The sequence below is a fragment of the Eucalyptus grandis genome, chromosome 7 (genome assembly GCF_016545825.1).
Source record: "Eucalyptus grandis isolate ANBG69807.140 chromosome 7, ASM1654582v1, whole genome shotgun sequence".
In the NCBI taxonomy this organism is placed as follows: domain Eukaryota; kingdom Viridiplantae; phylum Streptophyta; class Magnoliopsida; order Myrtales; family Myrtaceae; genus Eucalyptus; species Eucalyptus grandis.
In genome coordinates, this window is record NC_052618.1 from 19,115,322 (window position 1) to 19,136,559 (window position 21,238).

The 21,238-nt window shown below is 38.8% G+C and overlaps 3 protein-coding genes across 3 annotated transcripts in view; 2 read left to right on the forward strand and 1 right to left on the reverse strand.

Moving 5' to 3' along the window:
* Positions 1–873, forward strand: part of LOC120295944 (G-type lectin S-receptor-like serine/threonine-protein kinase RKS1) — a 5,803-nt gene extending 4,930 nt beyond the window's left edge. Inside the window, exons 2-4 of the mRNA XM_039317573.1 lie at positions 262–404; positions 498–708; positions 808–873. Of these exons, the coding sequence (XP_039173507.1) occupies positions 262–404; positions 498–708; positions 808–866 (413 nt within the window). The 3' untranslated portion in view covers positions 867–873. The remainder of the gene's footprint in view (positions 1–261; positions 405–497; positions 709–807) is intronic.
* Positions 874–10,321: 9,448 nt separating this feature from the next.
* On the forward strand, positions 10,322–13,912 carry LOC104455153 (G-type lectin S-receptor-like serine/threonine-protein kinase At4g27290). The gene is made up of 7 exons (XM_039318343.1): positions 10,322–11,808; positions 11,926–12,045; positions 12,315–12,457; positions 12,554–12,764; positions 12,864–13,101; positions 13,189–13,339; positions 13,419–13,912. The coding sequence occupies exons 1-7, from the start codon at positions 10,533–10,535 to the stop codon at positions 13,725–13,727; spliced, it is 2,448 nt and encodes an 815-aa protein (XP_039174277.1). The 5' UTR covers positions 10,322–10,532; the 3' UTR covers positions 13,728–13,912.
* A 903-nt stretch (positions 13,913–14,815) lies between these two features.
* Positions 14,816–18,959, reverse strand: LOC104452899 (protein DMR6-LIKE OXYGENASE 2). The gene is made up of 4 exons (XM_010067398.3): positions 18,616–18,959; positions 17,953–18,188; positions 15,492–15,819; positions 14,816–15,152 (listed from the first exon to the last, which is right to left on the reverse strand). The coding sequence occupies exons 1-4, from the start codon at positions 18,895–18,897 to the stop codon at positions 14,907–14,909; spliced, it is 1,092 nt and encodes a 363-aa protein (XP_010065700.2). The 5' UTR covers positions 18,898–18,959; the 3' UTR covers positions 14,816–14,906.
* Positions 18,960–21,238: the final 2,279 nt, after the last annotated feature.

Genomic DNA, 21,238 nt, shown 5'->3' on the forward strand with positions numbered 1-21,238 from the left:
GTTCTTATTCTCTTCCCTAACTCCTTTATTTTGTTCATACTAGCACTCTCATTTAGCATATGTTTTAAATGTTGCTGCACCACATCAATTGCAGAGTTTCATCAGATCGTCTTCCTTTAGAAATTTGAATGAAACAAGCGGCGTGGAAAAATATGAATGAACCAAATGTTTGTTGCTGTGAATCTGTTTTGCAATTTTTATAGCTCAGTTATGAGTTCTTTGCATTTAATGAAATTTACTCAATTTAATTTCGACTTGCAGGAAAAGTCCTTGCATTCTCCCGTCAAAGCCATAGTGAAGATCTAGAGTTACCTCTGTTCGACCTCACAACCATTGTAAATGCAACGAATAACTTCTCTGATGATAACAAACCTAGAGAGGGAGGCTTCGGAGCTGTCTACAAGGTTACTGTCAATTTTTTTGGAATTCTAAATCTACCTATATATCCAAATACTATAAACGAAATGAAGGAATAAAGAAAAACCTCTATTTATTAGGGTGTTCTGAAGAATGGCCAAGAAATTGCTGTGAAGAGGCTATCAGAAAGCTCTAGGCAGGGACAGGTCGAGTTCAAGAACGAAGTCGTCTACATCACCAAACTTCAACACCGAAACCTGGTCAAGATTCTAGGATGCTGCATTGAACAAGATGAGATGATGTTGATCTATGAGTTCTTGCCCAACCGGAGCTTGGATTGTTTCATTTTCGGTTTGCTTCGCTCAAGTCCCTACATTTTCATTGCTTTTGTCGTAGAAAAGGAGTGAAGAAGCTTCCGTCTAATAACTCATGAGGCCTAAAATTTGGCAGATCAAGAGAAGGGTGTTTCACTGGATTGGCCTATGCGCTCACTATCATCAACGGCATAGCCTCGGGCTCCTATACCTTCACCTAGACTCAAGATTAAGAATAATTCATAGAGATCTGAAAGCTGAAAACATCCTGCTCGACAATGAGAGGAATGCAAAGATATCAGACTTTGGTTTGGCAAGGAGTTTCGGAGGTAATGAGAGTGAAGCAAGTACAAAAAAGTGGTGGGAACATTGTGAGTTCTCTTAACAAATGATCTCCACTGATTTTGGTACATTTGCTTCAAGAACTAATCATTCCTTTCAATGGCTTTTTTTTGCATAGCGGTTACATGTCCCAGAGTATGCCATCAACGGTTTTTATTCGGTAAAATCAGATGTCTTCAGTTTTGGTGTTTTAGTACTGGAAATCGTGAGCGGGAAAAGAAATCGAGGTTTCAATCATCTGACAACCGTTTAAGCCTTCTCGGATATGTAAGCATAAAGATTTATCAGATCTCTTTGTTTATATATCTTCAGTTGGTTTCTAGTCTTACTCTAGATGACTAGCACGATAATGCAGGCTTGGACACTGTTAAGGGATCAAAAGTTTATGGAGCTCATAGATCCGTCGATTGCATCCACATTCAACCCCGTGGAAGTTTTACGGTCCATCCATGTGGCTTTGTTGTGTGTTCAAAATAATCCGCATGATAGACCAGAGATGTCGTCTGTGGTTACGATGTTGAGCAGCGAGAGCACATTGCCTCAGCCTAAACAGCCTGGTTTTTTTTATGAGACGTCTGTGTCCGAAGCAAGTTCTTCAAGCAACAGCAAGCATAACAACTATTCGGCTAACGAAGTAACTATTTCACAGTTACTGCCTCGATGATATATCTGTAATTTCGATTATGTTTATGTTGATCCCATATGAATACGAGAAGATCATGGCATACGTACTGGGGAGTCATCTCTTAATCTGGAATTGCAAGACATTACAGGGACATATGAAACGTTGCACCTTTTGTTCTCCGAATTTTGCTGGATTTCGGTCAGAAAGCGAAGAGTGTGTATATGTACCACAATAGAGTGAAAATTTCAGGGTCTTTTTTTGTTTTGATTTTCTTGCCAAAAAACCCTAGAGTACCTTGGTATGAATACCCATGAACTTAATGAAGTTAATTCTTTTTTTATTTTTTTTTCAAAAGAATTCTTGATGTTTTAATGTCTGTTTCATTTTGAATCGACGAACTTATACTTTAGGGAATAAGTAGCCAAAACTACAACTAGATCAGTAATCAGTATTAAAACCTCTATCAAAGTCTGTCCAGTGATGTTTCTTCTATTCTACAATGCGAAAATAATCATGTCTTTCCAATGACAGCCTGCATTATGGCGACATCAACAAGTTCAGATGCAACTAAAATAGGGGAAAAGGAAAAGGACTTGACTTTTGAAAAGTGTTACTGAAAGATTCTCTTATCATCTTAAAAGCCATTTTTTTGGATTGTAGAGGAACAGAATAACTGAAAACTAACGCAGGATAGAGTGTGGAATATGTTGATATGTTCAGCAACCAACGTACCTCTGCCCATCTTTAAATGAAACAAACTAGCAATAGTTGATCTCTCGTTTTCCACGATAGTTGGTACTTAGAACCAAGCTTGGCTGAGTTGTAGCGAATCCATGGTGATGGAAGAAGGAAAAGTTAAAAATGACAGATTTGCACTGAGGGTTTTGATTTCTATAAGGTGCAAATTGAGGATTACCTTATCAAAGGAATTTGCACGTACCCCTACTGGGAAGAAGTGAGCTAGAGTAAAGTTGATTGGAATTGCTAGATAGACAAGAGTTGGGTGTTATTCAGTCGTTCATGTTCACAATACTCATGCTAAAACAGAAGCCACGTGTTCACCAAATTCTCTTCTATGAATGTTGCCACTCATAGTCAAATTGTGAACCTCATCAAATGTCAAACTTATTGACCTAGAGAAATTACTAATAGTAATAACAATAGTATTTCAACTATTGAGCAATGAGGATAATGCAATCGAAGCACATACCTCCAAAATCAATGACCTAACAACAACATCGAATTCATTGAAATGTTCAGCAAGTGACTCACCTCTGTCAATTTTTAAGTAAAACAAATGTCACATCTTTTGGAGAAAACTTCATTGAGTGTTTTGAAGCTGACAAAACGTTTCCATCAGTCTAGTTTGAAGACTTACAGACTCTTCTATCAAAGTCTGAAGATTCCAGACTGTCAGACTCAAGACTCAAGGTCTATCCTCATTGACAGTTTCTAGACCGTCGAAGAAGGCTTATCAAGAACTGGATGTTTCGTTAAGAATTTGACTTTATCGACTAGAGAAAATCTCTTGGCTGGATACAGCATGTCGGAATCCTTTATTCAAATCAAGATTGATTCAGGGATTGTGGATCCGTTGATTGATGAAGTATACTTGGAAGGTTCTACTTATGGAAACCTAGATCCTGATTGTATGGGCGAGCATGATTGGTGAGCTATCGTCATATTCATTAAATAGTTTGGAATCTTCCTAATTGATTCTGTCCAACGAGTAGATTGGAAGAATTCCTTTGGTAAGTGCCAACGGGTATGATGGCATAAAGGAATATATAATGAAGATGTTCTAGTTGTTCGAGAGTGTGCGCGATGGAAGAATTCCAAAGTCTGAAGCTCTTTGTTCTTTGTCAATTAAACCGTTGAGCGAAATCTTGTACGCAAAAGAGAGTCTATATCTTTGAGAGACCTTAAGGAAGTGTAGTAGAGTCTCTACACTATGGAATCAAGGAAGAGCTTTACTATAACAACTCTTTTGTTTCATACTGAAATCCAACCGGTGGGCTGTCAGTGCGGAAGAGTGGACGTAGGCTTGGATTAAGCCGAACCACTATAAACCCTGTGTTCTTATTCTCTTCCTTACGCTCTTTTACTTTGATTGTAACTTGATTTTTTTACAATAGTCTAATTTCCTTTTCATAATCTATTGCTGATTTGAGTTGCACACTTTAGTTGAGAAAATTGTTTTTACACCTATTCACCCCCCTCTAGGTGTTCGTACTAGCTTTAACAATTGGTATCAGAGCTTGTGTACTCACTTAAATTGAAGCGTTTTACTTCAGAGTTAAAGATCCATGGCTAGTATGTTGGCTCCAGGACGGGTTGAAAGGCAAAGCAATATCAGACCACCTTATTTTAATGGAAAGGAATATAACATATGGAAAAACAAGATGAAGGCATTTCTAAGATCAAATGATCCTTTGGAATGGGATGTGGTAGACAAAGAAATCATTCCTAAAACTGCATCAGTCTCAGAAAGAGGAAAAAAAGCCATTGAGTCTAGTGAAATGACTCAAGAAGAGATAACCAAGAGACAAGCTCTTGATGCAAAAGCAATTTATTCTTTATATTGTGCATTATCTCCTACTGAATATAACAGAATATCTTCTTGTGAAACAGCTAAAGAAGTCTGTGATAGATTACACATCACTTATGAAGGAACTGATCGAGTGAAAGAAACCATAATCAACATTCTGCTCGGTCAATACAAAGCATTCAAAATGAAATCAGGAGAATCTATCACTAACATGTTTAGTCATTTTACAGAAATCGTGAATGGTCTTGAATATCAAGGTCAACCAATTTCTGGACCCATGAAGGTAAACAAGCTACTGCGTGGACTGTCCAAGGATTGGAATCACATAAAGACCTCAATAAGGGAGACATAAAGAATCATGCCATTATCTGTTGACGAATTAGTTGGGACTCTTCAGTCTTATGAAGTGGAGCAAATCAACGAAGATGAAGATCCTAAAGGTAAGAAATACATTGCATTAAAATCTAATAATGATTCGATGTCACGATTCTGAAGACGATATGGATGATGAAGAGCTTGCTCTCATGATAAGAAAATTCATAAAACTAAACAGAAAGGGAGAAGATTCAATCCAAAGAAACAAAGCTTTCAAAAGCAATAGACTAAGTTAATTGAGGATGATGAATCCAATAATGATGTAGTATGCTTTGAATGCAAGAAAAAGGGACATATCAAACCCAATTGTCCCCTTCTGAAGAAAAAGAAAGGAAAAGCTGAGAAAATATCGATAGGCACTTAAAGTAGAAACTTGGAGCGATACAGAATGTGGGGAAAGTGATGATGATTATGCCAATATTTGTCTCATGGCACAATCAGACTTCAAGGCAGACTCAGATTCAGACAGTGAAATCGAGGTAAGTAATTTGAAAATCCCTACTAAAGTCTCTAGATACATTGACGAATTGTGTCTTGGTCTCAAAACTTCTCTCAAAAGAATTTCTGAACTTAAAAGAGAAAATTCTACATTGAAACAACAGGAAAATATTTGGAAAGAAAAAGTCAAAAGTTTAGACAAAAGTGTTACTACTTTGAAAGAAAATGCAGATAATCTTTCAAAAGACAATGTATTCTTGAAAAATGATATCTCAAGTATTTCTAAAAGATTTTCTATAGGATCTGAGACACTTGAAAAAATTCTTTCAGCACAAAGACCTTACTTTAACAAATCAGGTTTAGGAATGACTGCTGAAACCATTTCTCTAATTGATTTTCCTAAGGTAAATGAAAGAATTAAGCACAGACCTACAGGAGATTCTTACAAAAATCATTTCCAAAGAATTTTTGTAAAACCAGTATGTCGCAATGCTCTTAAATGTTCTAAGTGTAATAGCTCGATCATTTTGAGAAAGAATGTCCTATGGTTTGGAAACTCGTTAAGAAGGTAAGGGCAAAGACCGCATATAACACTAACACTAATGGACCCAAGAAAATATGAGTACCAAAAATAAAGCTTGAGTCTCTTTTCAAATGCAGGTCACTATCAAGAAAAATGTCAAACGGTTTTGGATAGTGAATGCTCAAGACATATGACAAGAGATTCAAATTGCTTCATAAAGCTCGTTCAAGTTAATGGTGGAAAAGTTTCTTTTTGAGGAAATAGAAAAAGGAAGAATTGTGGGATATGGAGCTGTAAGGATTGGAAGCCTCATGATCAATAATGTTTCCTTAGTAGAATGACTCAATTACAATCTGCTAAGTATTAGTCAGCTGTGCGACACCGGTTTCAAAATCAACTTTCAAGAAAAAATATGTTCAAGAACCAATAAAGACTCCTCTCAGTCTTTCACAGGTTGAAGACATGGGAATATCTACCCCTTGGACATTAAACCAGATGAAACTCAATGTCTAATCTCAATTCAAGAAGAAGCAAACTTATGGCACAGAAAACTTGGGCACATCAACATGAAGCAAATAGCCAAAACCTCAATAAAGAAGCTTGTTCATGGACTACCCAATCTGACATACCAAAAGTCTGATCTATGCACACCATGCGTGTTGGGAAAACAGGTAAGAAACTCATTCAAACCAATAAATCAAGTATCCACTAATCGTACGCAGCTCTTGCATATGGATCTCTTTGGACCAACCGAACTCAAAGCATTGGAGGTAAGAAATATTTCCTAGTAATTGTGGATGACTACTCACGATTCACTTGGGTATATTTCCTAGCAAGTAAGTCTGAAACATTTTCTTATTTTATAAAGTTTGCTAAAAAGGTTCAAAATGAGAAATGATATGTTATTTCAAGTATTCGGACAGACCAAGATCCAATTGTCAATCAATTAAATTGAGTCAATCAAATCAATCTTGATGGGGAATCCAAACCAGATCACTAGCTGTTATATGATTGGGCTTGAGTTACGTTGTCGAACTGGATGTAAAGTCCGAGAGCAATAGACTTTACAATGCGAGTGCGAGTGCGATAGACTTTGCAACCGAAGTCTGAAACATATTCTGCTTCGAATGATTTAGCTTTAAAGTCCGTACCCAGTTCAGCTTCAAAGATGTAGAGTCCTGTCTTCTGGTTCATCATTCACGTTCGTCTGGAATTAGTCGAAGTTGACAGACTTCGATGTAGAATAGACTTGACACTAAAGTCTAGATCCTCGAGACTTTAACACAGAATTCTGGAAATCTTCATAATATACTTTAGACATGTGTTCGATTCAGTCTTCTGGCCATCTTCAGACTTTGACAATATCCTTTACATGTTCTATTATCTGCATGGTCTATTACTTAACCATTAAACATGTTAGTAGCCTTTGATTTATTTTGTCATCTTCAAAACATCATAAGAGATTTCCCTAACAATCTCCCCATTTTTGATGATGACAAAACAATCTCTGAATATGCAGATTTGTAAACATACTTTTAAAGATATTAATTTAAATCAAAGGATATCAAAAGATAGCAATTTACTTTTTGAATGAGATGTGCATCAATTGAGATTCGTAGAATAAACTTGGCTCGAGACCTCGATCTCACCTAACCTCTAAACTTGATTGTTCAATAAAAAAAAAAATATTCATAAGGCATGTTAATTGAATGATGATCAATAAACTTTTATGGTCACTTTTAAAAGATCATTTGACCTTCAAGTTTTTTCTTCAATCCGATCAATCAAATTTATTTCTAACTTTCAATTAGACGCTCAACAACCCCACTAACACATTGTCTAAAACTCCCCACCTTGGATGTCCAAAACTCCCCACCTTGGACTCTTAACTTTAGCTTAAGTTTCATCAAGTCACTAAGTCGTAGTCCTATCTTCATCCAATATTCCCTAACTTAGCTCAATCACAAATTTTACAATAAGTGAAGGGAGGGACTTAATTAAAAGCAAAAACAAGATTGAGTAACCTGATCCGAAAAGAGTAACATTAGACTATTTATTAAAAAGTTCAACTCAAAAGCTTGGGTTAATAGGCAAAGGGAGACCATGTATATATAAAGAGCATATAAATCACCTGGCAAATGATGTGGGATACAATTTGACATCTACTCTCATGTGCATAGCTAATTAGAAACCACATGTGCAATTTGACACACAGGAGGGCACAACGCGAAATAAATCAGAGCGGAACTAGCTTTGATACCATATTAAAAAGTCAAATCTGAAAATTTAAACGAACAAATAAAGAGAGACTACATAGATATAAAGAGTATACTAATCACGTACACAAGCGACGTGAGATAAACCAGTCTAGTAAATCAGTATAATAACCGGCCAGTAACAAAGCATAAATTCAAATAAGATGGTCGTTTCGAACAACCCTTGTAAGAATTTATCACCTATGCCTAGCATGTTGATTTCCCAAATTAGACTAATGTACTTGACATAATCCATCACGTTATAAAACATAGAAAATAGGCGACTTTGTTTGAATAAGTTCACGGTGAGCGCACGTTTCCTTCAATGATGATGCTAATTGTTTTTCTCAACCTAATTGCTGACGTCACTCTCTTGTTTGATTGAGGCTGGACAAGAGGAGAGACGAGATGTGAACATATTAACGAACCGCTTCAACTTAGCTAACCTCAGTGATACGTTAGGTGGGTTTGGGTCGTCCATGACCCCACGTAGGCGGCTCTCCAATCATGTTTCGCCAAGTCTGCATAAAAAATACAATTAGTGAGATCACGTGCCGTCCCCATCGGCACGTGGAGACAATCTTCACGTTGCAGGTCCGCATGCCACTCGTCATTTCTCTCAATTCTTTGTCCGATGTTTTCTTTTAGGCAGGGGAATTGAGACTTGACTATGAAAATTGAGACCAGATGCAATTTATTAGAACAAGAATTAACTTCAGTCAAAGGCGAGAAGTGCCAAACCTCAGATTTTGGTTAATCTAGTGAATTGCTCGAGCCATAAAAGATTTTTCGTTTCATAATTATTCATATTTCTGATGCAAGAAGTTGTTATAGTCGGAATTATCATAAAAAAAGAAGTAATTAACCATGATTTCATATGAGATTTACGTGGTTCAATCAATTTGATCAATCTAACTAACTCTATGGAAAGAGTATCACGTGATTTTGCCATAAATCAAACGATTTGGTAGATGTTACAATCATACTCAAATCACTTAAATATTTTTAGTGTTTAGTTCCCATCATTCATAAGTGACCGATTTTACTACTTTGACAATTATGCTTTTACTACTTTACTAATCGTTTCATCTCCACTACTTTGATGGTTATATCTTTTCCATGTCTTCACATCAGTTGCTTACGAATTTCTTAATTACACAACTTCACATTTTTATGAATTTCCAGTTTTACGAAGATCTCTCGAACGATTGCGTCTGGAATCGTGGGCTTCCGCTATTCGGATGGTTACTTTATCTTGTCGACGGTTATGTCAACCGTCATCTTTAGTCACTCGAATCAACCTTTATTTGTCAGATATTTACTCTTGACTTGTCTATTTTCATTTATATTTTATGTCGGCTAAATCACTTTTCTAATCTGCTGGCTAAATTTGTTGGCTATGGTGTCAATTTTTCCTTCGTCACATCTTGCTTGGCCTTGTCTAATCCAAGCCGACAGTCAATGACTTAATCATTTATTTTTATTTTTTTAAAACCACCAAAAACTCCACATTAATATTTACCCTAAACTTATAATATAAAAAAAAATCAAAATTATATATATGTATATGACATATCTACCCTCCATCAAGATTTTGTAAAATGGTTTCTCAATATAAGTATCGTTTTTATTTCACTTAAACCATATCATACCGTTTGCTTTTTAGGATTTATATAAACCTTTTTTGATAGTGCTCACTTGCGGAAGCTAAATGAGTCTTATAGGTACTAATTAGAGATTTTTGGTGTCACATTAGGCATAATTTGAAATTTTTTTGTTTTTTTTCTCTTTTTGGTGTCATACGGTTTCCTATATGAAACGCATGGACGTTCCCACTTCTTAGCCAATTTCGACGGATGGAAACCGGCATCTACGAGAATGATGACTTTTTCTAGTAGTTTTTTTTTTTTTTATCGGTCCTACTCTACCTCTATTTTAACTCTCATCCTCACACTTTTGCTATGCTTCTTTGTAGAGTGTAAGAGTTGAAAGTTAAATTGTTCTCATCCCTAACCCCTTTAGAACGTGGGGATTCAAACCCCCTACCTTCTCCCTCCATGTTGGAAGGGTAGCCAATGGGGCAAACCTCAATAACTTTTTAGAAGGCTTTTGATGGTCTAAGTTTTGACAATTTAAAGGAGATTTTGACAATTTTTTGTCGTGTTACATTATAAATTAATAAATTAATCACTAATTGTATCTAGTGATGTCACATTAGAAGCCAATCACTTATATGTTGTTCTCGCTATGACATATAATTGTGTCTTTGTCGCACACTTGTCATCCGTTTGGGCTAGAGCTGTGTATGGGACTCGGTCCAATTCTCAGTTCCAAAGAACTGGGAATAATCGGTCTAGTTTCCAATTCTAAATGCAGAATCAAACGGTCCAACTGGAGCGATACGCATTTTTTTTGTTCTTTTCGTTTAGAGAGTAAAGAAAAGGAGGTGGTCGAAACCCTAAACCAGACCGGGCCCAACCCGGAGACTGATCTCCCCCCAAGCCACACGCTATATAGTTTCCAAGCATGATTGAGCTGGGAAACGTCGTTCGTACGCTGCTTTACCAACGGTAAACTCAAAGGGCTGATTTCACCGACTGTTGCTTTTGCCCATCATTTTGTCGTCAAGGACCGACATGTGGCTTATTCCTGTTTCATAAAGCAACAAAAACAGAGGAGAGATTAATCAGCTAATTGCCTCTCTTAAATTTCCTCATGAATCAGAAGTCAGTATAGCAATAGCTGAACAGCATCTATGGAGTCATGCTTTCCAATTCTTCTACGCAGCTTTTGCTTCATGTCCCTGGTGTTGCAGATAGGCTATGCATTGGACTCCATTTCAGCTGGCCAGAACATCACAGATGGCCAAACGATAGTCTCTCCCAGCGGGAACTTCGAGCTAGGATTCTTCAGCCGCGGCAGCTCCAAGAACCGCTACGTGGGCATATGGTACAAGAAGCTATCGGCCGGGAGGGTGCTTTGGGTAGCAAACCGAGAGAATCCCCTGAATGACTCTTCAGGAGTCCTAAAGCTCACTCCTCAGGGTGTACTGACTCTCCTGAACCACAACAATGGGATCGTTTGGTCCTCCAACGTGTCAAGACCAGCCCAGAATCCGATTGCGCAGCTTTTGGATTCCGCCAATTTCGTCATAAAAGAAGGAAACGACAATGACTTGGGTGATGCAATTTGGCAGAGTTTTGATCACCCTTGTGATTCGTTTCTGGCTGGCATGAAGTTCGGTATAGACCGAGCAAAAGGTCTGGACCGGTACCTGACCTCGTGGAAAAGCGTGGACGACCCTTCACTTGGTGATTTCACATATAGGCTCGATTCTTCGGGATATCCGCAGCTGATCGTGAGAAACAGATCGGTAGTGCAGTTCAGGTCAGGACCTTGGAACGGCCTTCGATTTAGTGGGTTCCCTCAGTTGAGGCCAAATCCAGTTTATAGCTTTGGCTTTGTCTTCACCCAAAACGAAATTTACTATTACTTCAATATTCTGAACAGTTCCGTCCCATCGATGCTCGTTTTAAACGAGAATGGGATTGCTCAGCGCTTCAGTTGGGTAGATCGGACACACGATTGGATACTGTATTCGTCTGCTCAAACGGACGACTGTGACACTTATGCATTATGCGGAGGGAATGGGAACTGTAACATTGCTAGCTCTCCAAAATGCGTGTGCTTAACAGGGTTCATGCCCAAATACCCGAGCGCCTGGGAATTTGGGGATTGGTCAAACGGTTGTGTCCGGAGGACGGAACTGGATTGCCTGGGAGGAGACAAGTTTCTGAAGTACACTGAAGTGAAGTTGCCCGACACGAGGCAATCGTGGTTCAACGAGAGTATGAACCTTCAGGAATGTGAGCAGACATGCTTGAGGAACTGCTCATGCACAGCTTATTCAAACTTGGATATTAGAGGGCAAGGAAGTGGATGCTTGCTTTGGTTCGGTGACCTGATGGATATTAGACAGTTCAATGAGAACAGCCAGGATATCTACGTAAGGATGGCCGCATCAGAAGTCGGTATGTGTTCAAACCCTGAGTTTTTTTCAACCATATGACACAAGGAAGAGAATGAGTTCGAAATAACTATCGGATTCCTTGTAACTTCTATTTTTAATTCTTGTAATGTTTATCAAGGTGTGAGTTTGAGCAGAAAAACTGGCACAAGGAAAAGCACAGGCATCATTGTCAGCACCATGCTGTCCGCAATGCTTCTTCTCGGTATCATGGTTGTTTTCATGAAGTATAGGAGGGATGGTAAAGTCATTTTATCTTCCAAGCAAGATGTCTTTCTTGATACACACGTCATTTTTCATTCTTGCTAGCATAGGCTTTAAATGTTGCTGCTCTGAATCAAATGCAAAGTTTCATCAGATCATCTCTCTCTGGAAATATCAATGAACCAAGTGGCCTGAAAATGAATGAACCAAATGTGTGTTGCCTTGGATTCTGTTTTGGGATTTTTAAAACTCAATTATGAGTTCTCTTTAGTTGATGAATTCACTCACTTTAATTTCTACTTGCAGGACAAATCTTTAGATTCTGCCATCAAAGCCATGGTGAAGATCTAGACTTACCTATGTTTGACGTGACAACCATAGTGAACGCTACGAATAACTTCTCTGAAGACAACAAACTCGGAGAGGGAGGTTTTGGAGCTGTCTATAAGGTTACTGTTCTTGGTTTTTTGGAATTCTAACTCTACTTGTCCATATCCAAATTCACAACGAAATGAAGGAATTAAAAAAAAGGCTCTATCTTTTAGGGTGTTCTGAGGAATGGCCAAGAAATTGCTGTGAAGAGGCTGTCGGAAAACTCTAGGCAGGGACAGGACGAGTTCAAGAATGAAGTCGTCTACATCGCCAAACTTCAACACCGAAACCTTGTCAAGATTCTGGGATGCTGCATTCAAGTAGATGAAATGATGTTGATCTATGAGTTCTTGCCCAACCGGAGCTTGGATTGTTTCATTTTCGGTTCGCTTTGCTCAAGTCCCTACATTTTCATCGCTTTTGTCATAGCAAAGGAGTAAAGAAGCTTCCATTTAATTACTCATGAGGCCTAAAATTTGGCAGATCGAGAGAAGGGTGTTTTACTGGATTGGCCTAGGCGCTTCACTATCATCAACGGCACAGCCTCGGGGCTCCTATACCTTCACCGAGACTCAAGATTAAGAATAATTCATAGAGATCTGAAAGCTGAAAACATCCTGCTCGACAATGAAATGAATCCAAAGATATCGGACTTTGGTTTGGCGAGGAGTTTTGGAGGTAATGAGAGCGAAGCGAATACAAAGAGAGTAGTGGGAACATAGTGAGTACTCTTAACAAGTGATCTTCACTGGATCTGATCCATTTGCTTCAAAAACTAATCACTCTTTTCAATGGCTTTTTTGCATAGCGGTTACATGTCGCCAGAGTATGCTATCCATGGGTTATATTCAATAAAATTGGATGTATTCAGTTTTGGTGTCGTAGTGCTGGAAATCGTGAGCGGGCAAAGAAATCGAGGCTTTAATCATCCTGACAACCATTCAAGCCTTCCCGGATTTGTAAGTCATCAGATCTTTTTGTTTTATTATCTTCAGGTTAGTATCTAGTCTTATTCTAGATGACTGAAATATCTTGCAGGCCTGGACACTGTTCAGAGATCGAAAGCCTATGAAGCTGGTTGATCCATCGATCACATCCACATTCAATCCTGCAGAAGTTTTACGATCGATCCATGTGGCTCTGTTGTGCGTCCAACAAAATCCGAGAGATAGACCAGAGATGTCGTCCGTGGTTATGATGTTGGGCAGTGAGAGCGCATTGCCTCATCCTAAACAGCCCGGTTTTTTCAGCGAGGAGTCCGTATCGGAAGCCAGTTCTTCAAGCGGTGGCAAGCACCAACAATATTCAGCCAACGAAATGACTATTTCAGATGTACAGCCTCGGTGATATATCTGTAGTTACAATATTGTATGTATTAATCTTACACGAATATGAGAGGATCACGGCGTTTGTATTGAGGGTCATCTCTTAATCTAGAATAGCAAGACGTTACGGGGACATACAGAAGATTGCACCTTTTGTTCTTCCAAAATTTGGGGGATGCTAGTCAGAAAGCGAAGACTTTTCCGGTATTTTTTCGTTATAATTTTCTAGCAAAGAACCCGTTCAATACCTTACTCGAATATCCACAACCTTAATGAAGTAAATTTACATTAATAAAAGAATATTTGATGAATCAATGTCTGCTTCAGTTTGAATCGATGAACATATGATTAGGGAAGCTCGTCTTAGTTTAGAAAACAGCTATAGGAGTGAAAAGGTAGCCATAACTGCAAGTGAATTCAGCATCCAGTACTAACCCTTTGCTCTGTCAAAGTTTGTACAGCTGTTTCTTCTTTCTACTATGTCAAAATTACCATGTCCCCCCAATTAGGGCGACATCATTTAGCTGAGATGCACCTAAAACAGCAAAAAGGAAAATGACTTCATGTCCCAATATGATCTGAAGATATTGGACTTCGGTTCACCAAGATGTTTTCCGACGTAAAGAGACTAAAAAGGTTGACCGAAAATAGTGAATTCTTGAGTTAAACATCTGAATTATGCTTCATTTGCTTCAAGAACTAATCATTCTGTTTAATCGTTCTGGTGCTTTAGTCCAAACCGTGAAAACCAAAAGAAACCAAGGCTTCAGAATTGTCCTAAACATACGCCAGAGAAGCCTCTGTAGTTTTGATGCTTGGGGTCAAGAGGGCATTGTCTCAGCTTAAACAGGTCAGTTTGGTCTTTGAGGAGATCTTACTAGAAACAAGTTCTTTGAGTTGCAGCGAGTACTCGACATTTTTAGCCCAACGAAGTGACCATTTCAGGTGAATATCTAGACAGACAAATTTGCTAGCTCATACTGACCAACCATCATGATTTATAGTACTACAAACTTATGGTGTTTAGTCAGACATTATGAAGTTAATTACTTCCATTTATCATGTCAAGAAGATACATCACAGAAAGGACCAGCTTACATAATATTAAAATGTTCCAAAGGTTGCAACCAAAGAGTCCAAACAGTCTAGAAGCAGAACACAATCACACATCCATTAGTATAACAGTTCAGGCTGCACAAAATCATATCCTTACCCGTTCCAGGCCTGATTTCCCATCGAGAACGCTGCTCTGTTGAAGTTCCAGGAAGTCCTTGTATTTCATCCCGATGTACATAGCTCGGTTGCTCTCCCCATCCACCAGCTGCTCCGCTGGTGTGACGACAGTGTCAGGCGATGGTCCATTAGATAGAACAATCGATATCCTTGTATCCTTGTTGTTCACAACAGCTCGATGCAGAACACTCTTGTATTTCCCATTGCTCATAATCTTGCTCAGTTGATTAGTGTCGAAAAAAAAGAAAAATTAGTTCCAATAAGCATTATCGGTTCAATGGGAAAGTGGTAGTGAATCACAAAGATCCGTATTGACTTTTTAACTGATTATTATCCAGTGAAAGAAACAGAGAAAAGAGTGTGTTTCATCGAATTTATAGGACCTATATGAACTATGGTCTTAATTATATAACAATATCCCCTCCTCGTACACTGTATGTGCATGAATAAACAAAGGCACACAGTACAAACCAAGATTTAAAACAAATCCGACCTCTCTTGCAAGACACTGAGGGAGATTAGAAAGATGGAACATGAATTTTTATGTATGTACCTCTAAGTGATCGCCAGTGTTGACCAAAAAGGCGTTCGGAATGGGATCAATTTTGACCCACTTCCCGCCGTGGTGCACTTGGAGGCCGCCAATTCCATTCTGCATAAGGATGGTCAACAGGCCATGGTCTGAGTGTGGTGGCATGCCCATAGCGAGTTCTGGCTGTGGGCATGGCGGATACAAATTCGCCGTTAATATTTGCAGGCTTGAATCCATGTTCATTGCCTCATCGATATAGCCCGGTTCAAGTCCTAGGCTTTCCGATATACCCTTGAGCAGCCCCCCAGCTAATTTCCGGACCGCCCCAGCGTATTCTGCTAAAACTTCACTGCAACAAACATCGGTTTCATTCGTCAGAGGAAATGCTTGTGGTGTTCTCTTCATCTTTAGGGATGTCACGAGTTCGTGTCACACAATTTTTTATTTGGCGTGTTACTAATTGTCCTACTCTATCAAATTGAATCCTCAACTTGTGAATTTTCTCTAGGTGTACAAATTTGTACTTCTTTGCCATCAAGACTGTTGCGGCAACAAGCAATCAGATAGCAAAATAGACAAAATAAGAAAATAAGTCAAACTTCCAATATACGTGATTCAATCATTGGACTTATGTCAACAAGGAGAGCAGTGGCAAAGAATTCCACTATTGTTCAAAAGATATAACAGAAATTACAATCACACTCGATTTATTCAAACATTATCAGTGTTTTATATCCCCAATTACACCCAATAATCTCATATAGTGTTTACCCCTACAATTTCTCACGAGATAATTTGTCAATATCACAAAGGAATTTACAAAATTTTAACGCAAGATTTTCATTGCTTCAAACACTCATAATGAAATTCACAAGCAGAAAATCCTCTTTGATATTATTCACAAAGAAGTCATTTCTTTTTATATAGAAGAGATTTTGATTCAAAATAGAAAATTTATTCAAACTAGGAATCCAACTCCAACTAGGAAACTACTCAAATTAGGAAAGTTTCCTTTCCAGATTCAAATTCAATAAATATGTTAACAAAGACAAGCCAAAATAATGCTACCTTAAAATAATACCATGTAGTTTGTATTTGCTGTGTTTCAAGATTGGCAGATTTGTGGATAAACACGGATTTGATATACAAAACTAACAAACTGGAACCAAAGAGCTTGCGCATAGGACGGATTGAAGTTCTTTAAGTTAAGATCCCAAGATTAATTGAATAGTCAAGTGCTCCATGCAAATATGGAAAATCTGACATGAAAATCACAACATCTCGCATTTAGGTAACTCTAGAGATCGAGTCCGACACCGAAGTGGGCAGAGTCTTACACATGGACTGATTATGAAATTAGTCAAGTCGAAGATTTGGATTCTGTATTATCAGGGATAAGAATTTGTTCAAATTCCTTGTCATGCTTTCTTTTTCTGATATATCTAATAATTTTCTGCTGCGCACTAAGGTGTCGATGCATTGATCATGTCAATGGATTGTGATATCCCTGCATCTACCAGGATGGACCCACCACTAATCAATAATGCCCCAGAATCTCTAATTTGTACAAAATGACAAGAGCATACTCCTCCATGGAGTCTTTGTCATGAGCCTACTTTTTTGGCCCCATTCATTGACGTCTTCAAATTGTTCACGATTCATGATGCAAGAGAGGGAGATAATGGGTGTTACTATCATGACCTTGAGATTCCGAAGCATAACGGGCTACTTCCATTAGGTGGGGCCTCAAGTTCTTGGCCCTCATCCAAAAGGCCACATCTGGCTCCTTCTTAGAGGGAGATGCAGCCTACCGGCCCTGGGGCGGGGGAGGAGGTTGTGAGGTTTGTTTGGCCAGATGGATTGGGTAAATCTTAATGTGTTTGAGAGGTGAGTGGCTTTTAGATGATTTCGCATGGTAGGTAATGCCTCTGCGGGTCGATTGCAGCAAAACCTTGCCTTTATAACGAACAAGGAAGTTCAACTTTAAGTATATCCCGCACATAAGTACCAACTAAGTGCCATGGATCAAATAATGTGAGCTAATATCTCGGTAGGCTTCTGAAACATGAGATTGTGTCCATTTGTGTTGGAGTAAACTCAAAATTTTTGTATTCTAAAGGAATTAAGAAAACATAATATCGTACGGGACTCACTTAAGTGCTATATAAATATTTAACACACTTGAATGTCATAATTTGTATATGATGCTCACATTGAGTGCTATAATTTTTTTTCAATTTCTTGAATGCCGTATAACTTTTTAATTGATCATTTGAGTATCAAAAAAATTTTAAAACATTCACCACGAATGCTATACCACGTCAGATTTTTGGTAGTTAGGTGAACGTTTTCAAAAAAATTTTACACTCAAGTAATCGATTGAAAGTTATAGTAGTTAATGTTTTTTAGAAGTTATGGCACTCAAGTAAGCATCCATACAAAAGTTATGGCATTTGTGTAGAAGAAGCAGAAGAATAGATACCTGAAGTCTTCTGGCTTGGAAGGGCAGTAAAACTTTGGATGCACCCTCACCTTCAGATAATCTCTCCAGAAAAACACCTTATCGACTGAAGCATTGAAGCTCGTCCCCCATCTTATGCCGTCCAACACGTGCTTCCCTTCGAACTCCCTCTTGTCCTCCTCTGTCAGATCGAAGAATCCCGTCAGCATGTCGCCCATCGCCTTCATTTGGCTCTCGGGGACTCCGTGGTTGATCACCTACTCACACAACCCAGGGGCCATGATCAATACGTATTACACATGACGCTGCCAGAATATGTATAGAGAGTCTGTGTCATACAGATCAAGATTGACTTTGATACCAATTCCTGTAAGATAGATTCATTAAAAAAAAAACAAGATTTGTGGTTTGATTTACGTGCAGCACCAATCTCTCGGAGTCCAAGACATGAGAAATAATTTATCATGAATTTTCTTAAGCTCCAGCATGAATGAACAACCATCAGCAGAACCAGCCAATTCAATATGAACTGTCAGTCTTTCCAGTACTCATGACAAGTTTGATAAGTGAAAAGCTTAACAAAGATCACCAACCGTTTGTTTTGGATCTCCACGACCAGATAGAATAAAGAAAAGTACTATGAAGCAGCTAATCAGCTGATGAACTGGGTAGGAACATATGTACCATGAAGAAGCCCCAGTCTTGACAAGCCTTTGCAAGATCCGAGACGACTTTACGCCGTTGATCGGGATTACTTGAGGAGAAGAGAGAGAAGTCGATGACGGGGATGGAGTAATCGTGGTCAGAGTGGACGGCTTGATCACCGGAAGCGGAGGTGGTGAAGGCGTAGTGGGAGGGGATGGAAGTGAGGTTGGAAGATTCAGCTAGAGTCTTAACACTCCCTATTTTGAGCCGAGAAGGATTAGCTTCTTGATGGGGTGAAGCAACTGGACAAACAGTAGCCATTTGAGATGAAACTCTCTCTCTCTCTCTCTCTCTCTCTCTGTGTCAAGAAATCCCGCGGTGCATGTGTACATCAATTATGAAAGAGAAGATCTACTTCAAAAAAGATGAAGGAAGAGTTCTTCGGTAAACTCTCCAAGACTGCCACGTGGCAGCTTCTATTCTAAACAGTAAATGCGCTTCCATTTTCGACGCCGGGTGCCTGAACGTCAGGGCCTTGTGGAGCATCATACTAACTCCTCCGAGCCACCAAAATAGTCCACTTCCCCCCACTGTAACCAAGTAATAATCATCAGGGCAGAAGGCTTCTGAAGTAGAGGTAACCATGGCAGCCCGCTTGGCTTACTTAGCCATGGTCAGGCTCGACCGGCCTCCAGGAGAAGAAAATGGGCAAGCCTGGGTAAGTAATTCTCTTTTTGAACTCATCCTGTCTTCTTGGATCCACTCTGGCCAGGTCAATTTTGTATTGCAAAATTAGTAATTGTTGTGAAAAGGCGAGCAATTGAATAATAATACAGACAGAAGAAGAAAATAAATCGGATACCAGATTTACGTGGTTCATTTGTAAAGACCTACGTCTACGGAAGAGCAGCAGCATATTTCACTATAGATCAAGTAATACAAGAAGATTATACACTCGAGTCACTCAAACACTCTCTTAGTGTTTCTCAAGCCTCAATTACACCCAATAACGCACGCAGTGTTTAACCCCCGAAATTCCTCAATAAATAATCTCTCAATCTCACGAAAGAATTACACACAAATCTTACCTCAAGATTTAATCGACTACAAACACTAAACTTCTTGGATGTAATTCACGAGTAAGCTTCACAACACGAACAAAGATCCAAAGCCAAGCACCCAGCACCTATGTACGGTGTTTCACAAACAGAACACCCACGGCACTCCGAGTAAATGGTGCTTGAATATGCATGCTTCGCTCAAGAGAGTCTCACGAGCATAAAGTTATATATATTGCAGCAAAAGAAGACAAACCAATTTTACTCGGAGAGAAAACCATATGATTCGGTCAAATCCAGAATTTTGACTCTTTCCTTTATTTTTTTTTATTTGTTTCCTCTCTTGCTGAAGAATTTTGATGAATGCATCTTTTATTTAAGTCAAATTTCTAACTTTCCCTTTTTTATTTTCCCTTGCCAATCTCCGCTTGAATTTCAATTTACTTTATTTTCAAAATTCAGCATTTCACTTCAGGCTTAAACTCGAGACATATTTTAACAGTAATCTTGGAAATGAGTGTGCATGTCTAGTCAAGGATAGTTAAGCTCAGTACCAATCCAACCCACCCATTGATCATGTCTACTCTAGAGACATTTTGAGGGAAAGGTGCCTTGGCTGAGACTCAAAACAGTGACCGCTCTTCCTCAAGCACAATTTGATCTTATGTCTAAACTAACTCGGCTAATCCGAGATTACGTAGCAATTACATTGTTTGTCTATTTTCAGCAATAATTCATAGAGAAGCACTAAGCACGTGTACTTAAACTCGCATAGTTTGCCATCCAAATTGGCTTAACAAATTTGTGGATTACTGTTTATCCCAAAAAGTGATGAAAAGAGAGATCATGACACCGATCTGTGAGTGTCTTGCTAGATAGAAAGCTTCTTCATTTTGTTTGGCTTTGTGAAATGATGGTGAACCAATTCAAAGGGGTTTCCAAATTGTATCTTGGCATACCCCAAAAACTATAGTAATGAGGGTGATATGAGAGTCCTTCCATCCGAAGGATGCAGACTCAAACCAAACCCAAAATTCACTTCCAAAAGTTCCCATCAATAGCACTGTCACTCTACTAACTACTAATTGAGGAACCTAAAAAGGTTGGAAAAGAGATGGGTGAGCAACCACAAACTCAATAAGTAGTACATATCTCTTCTAAATTGTCACGCCCTGAATCCTGGGCACGCACACATCCCTTTGCAATCGACTAAAATTTGTGACATCCTAAGACGCGTCACCAACAATTTCTATTTATGCATATGCAGAAGCAAATTAAATAAACCCCGGACAACAAACAAACACTAGGATAGTAGAAAGACATGCCAATCACTTTCACAACCTATTATTCATATACAGGCCAAGTTAGCCCTACAGGTCTATACACCAAAGGTCTATCCCAAAAAGAACTACCAGACAATCCATACTTCAGATTTCTCCGACTCTAGCTCGGGATTCTCCACAACACCCTTCGGTATCTCCATACTAAAGACCTGAACATATTTAACCACGACGGGTTGAGATAAAATCTCAACAAGTCAAAACACTAAATCCTGATTAGGACGAGAATTCACTCAGAGGCAGCCTAACGAGCATCACATAGAA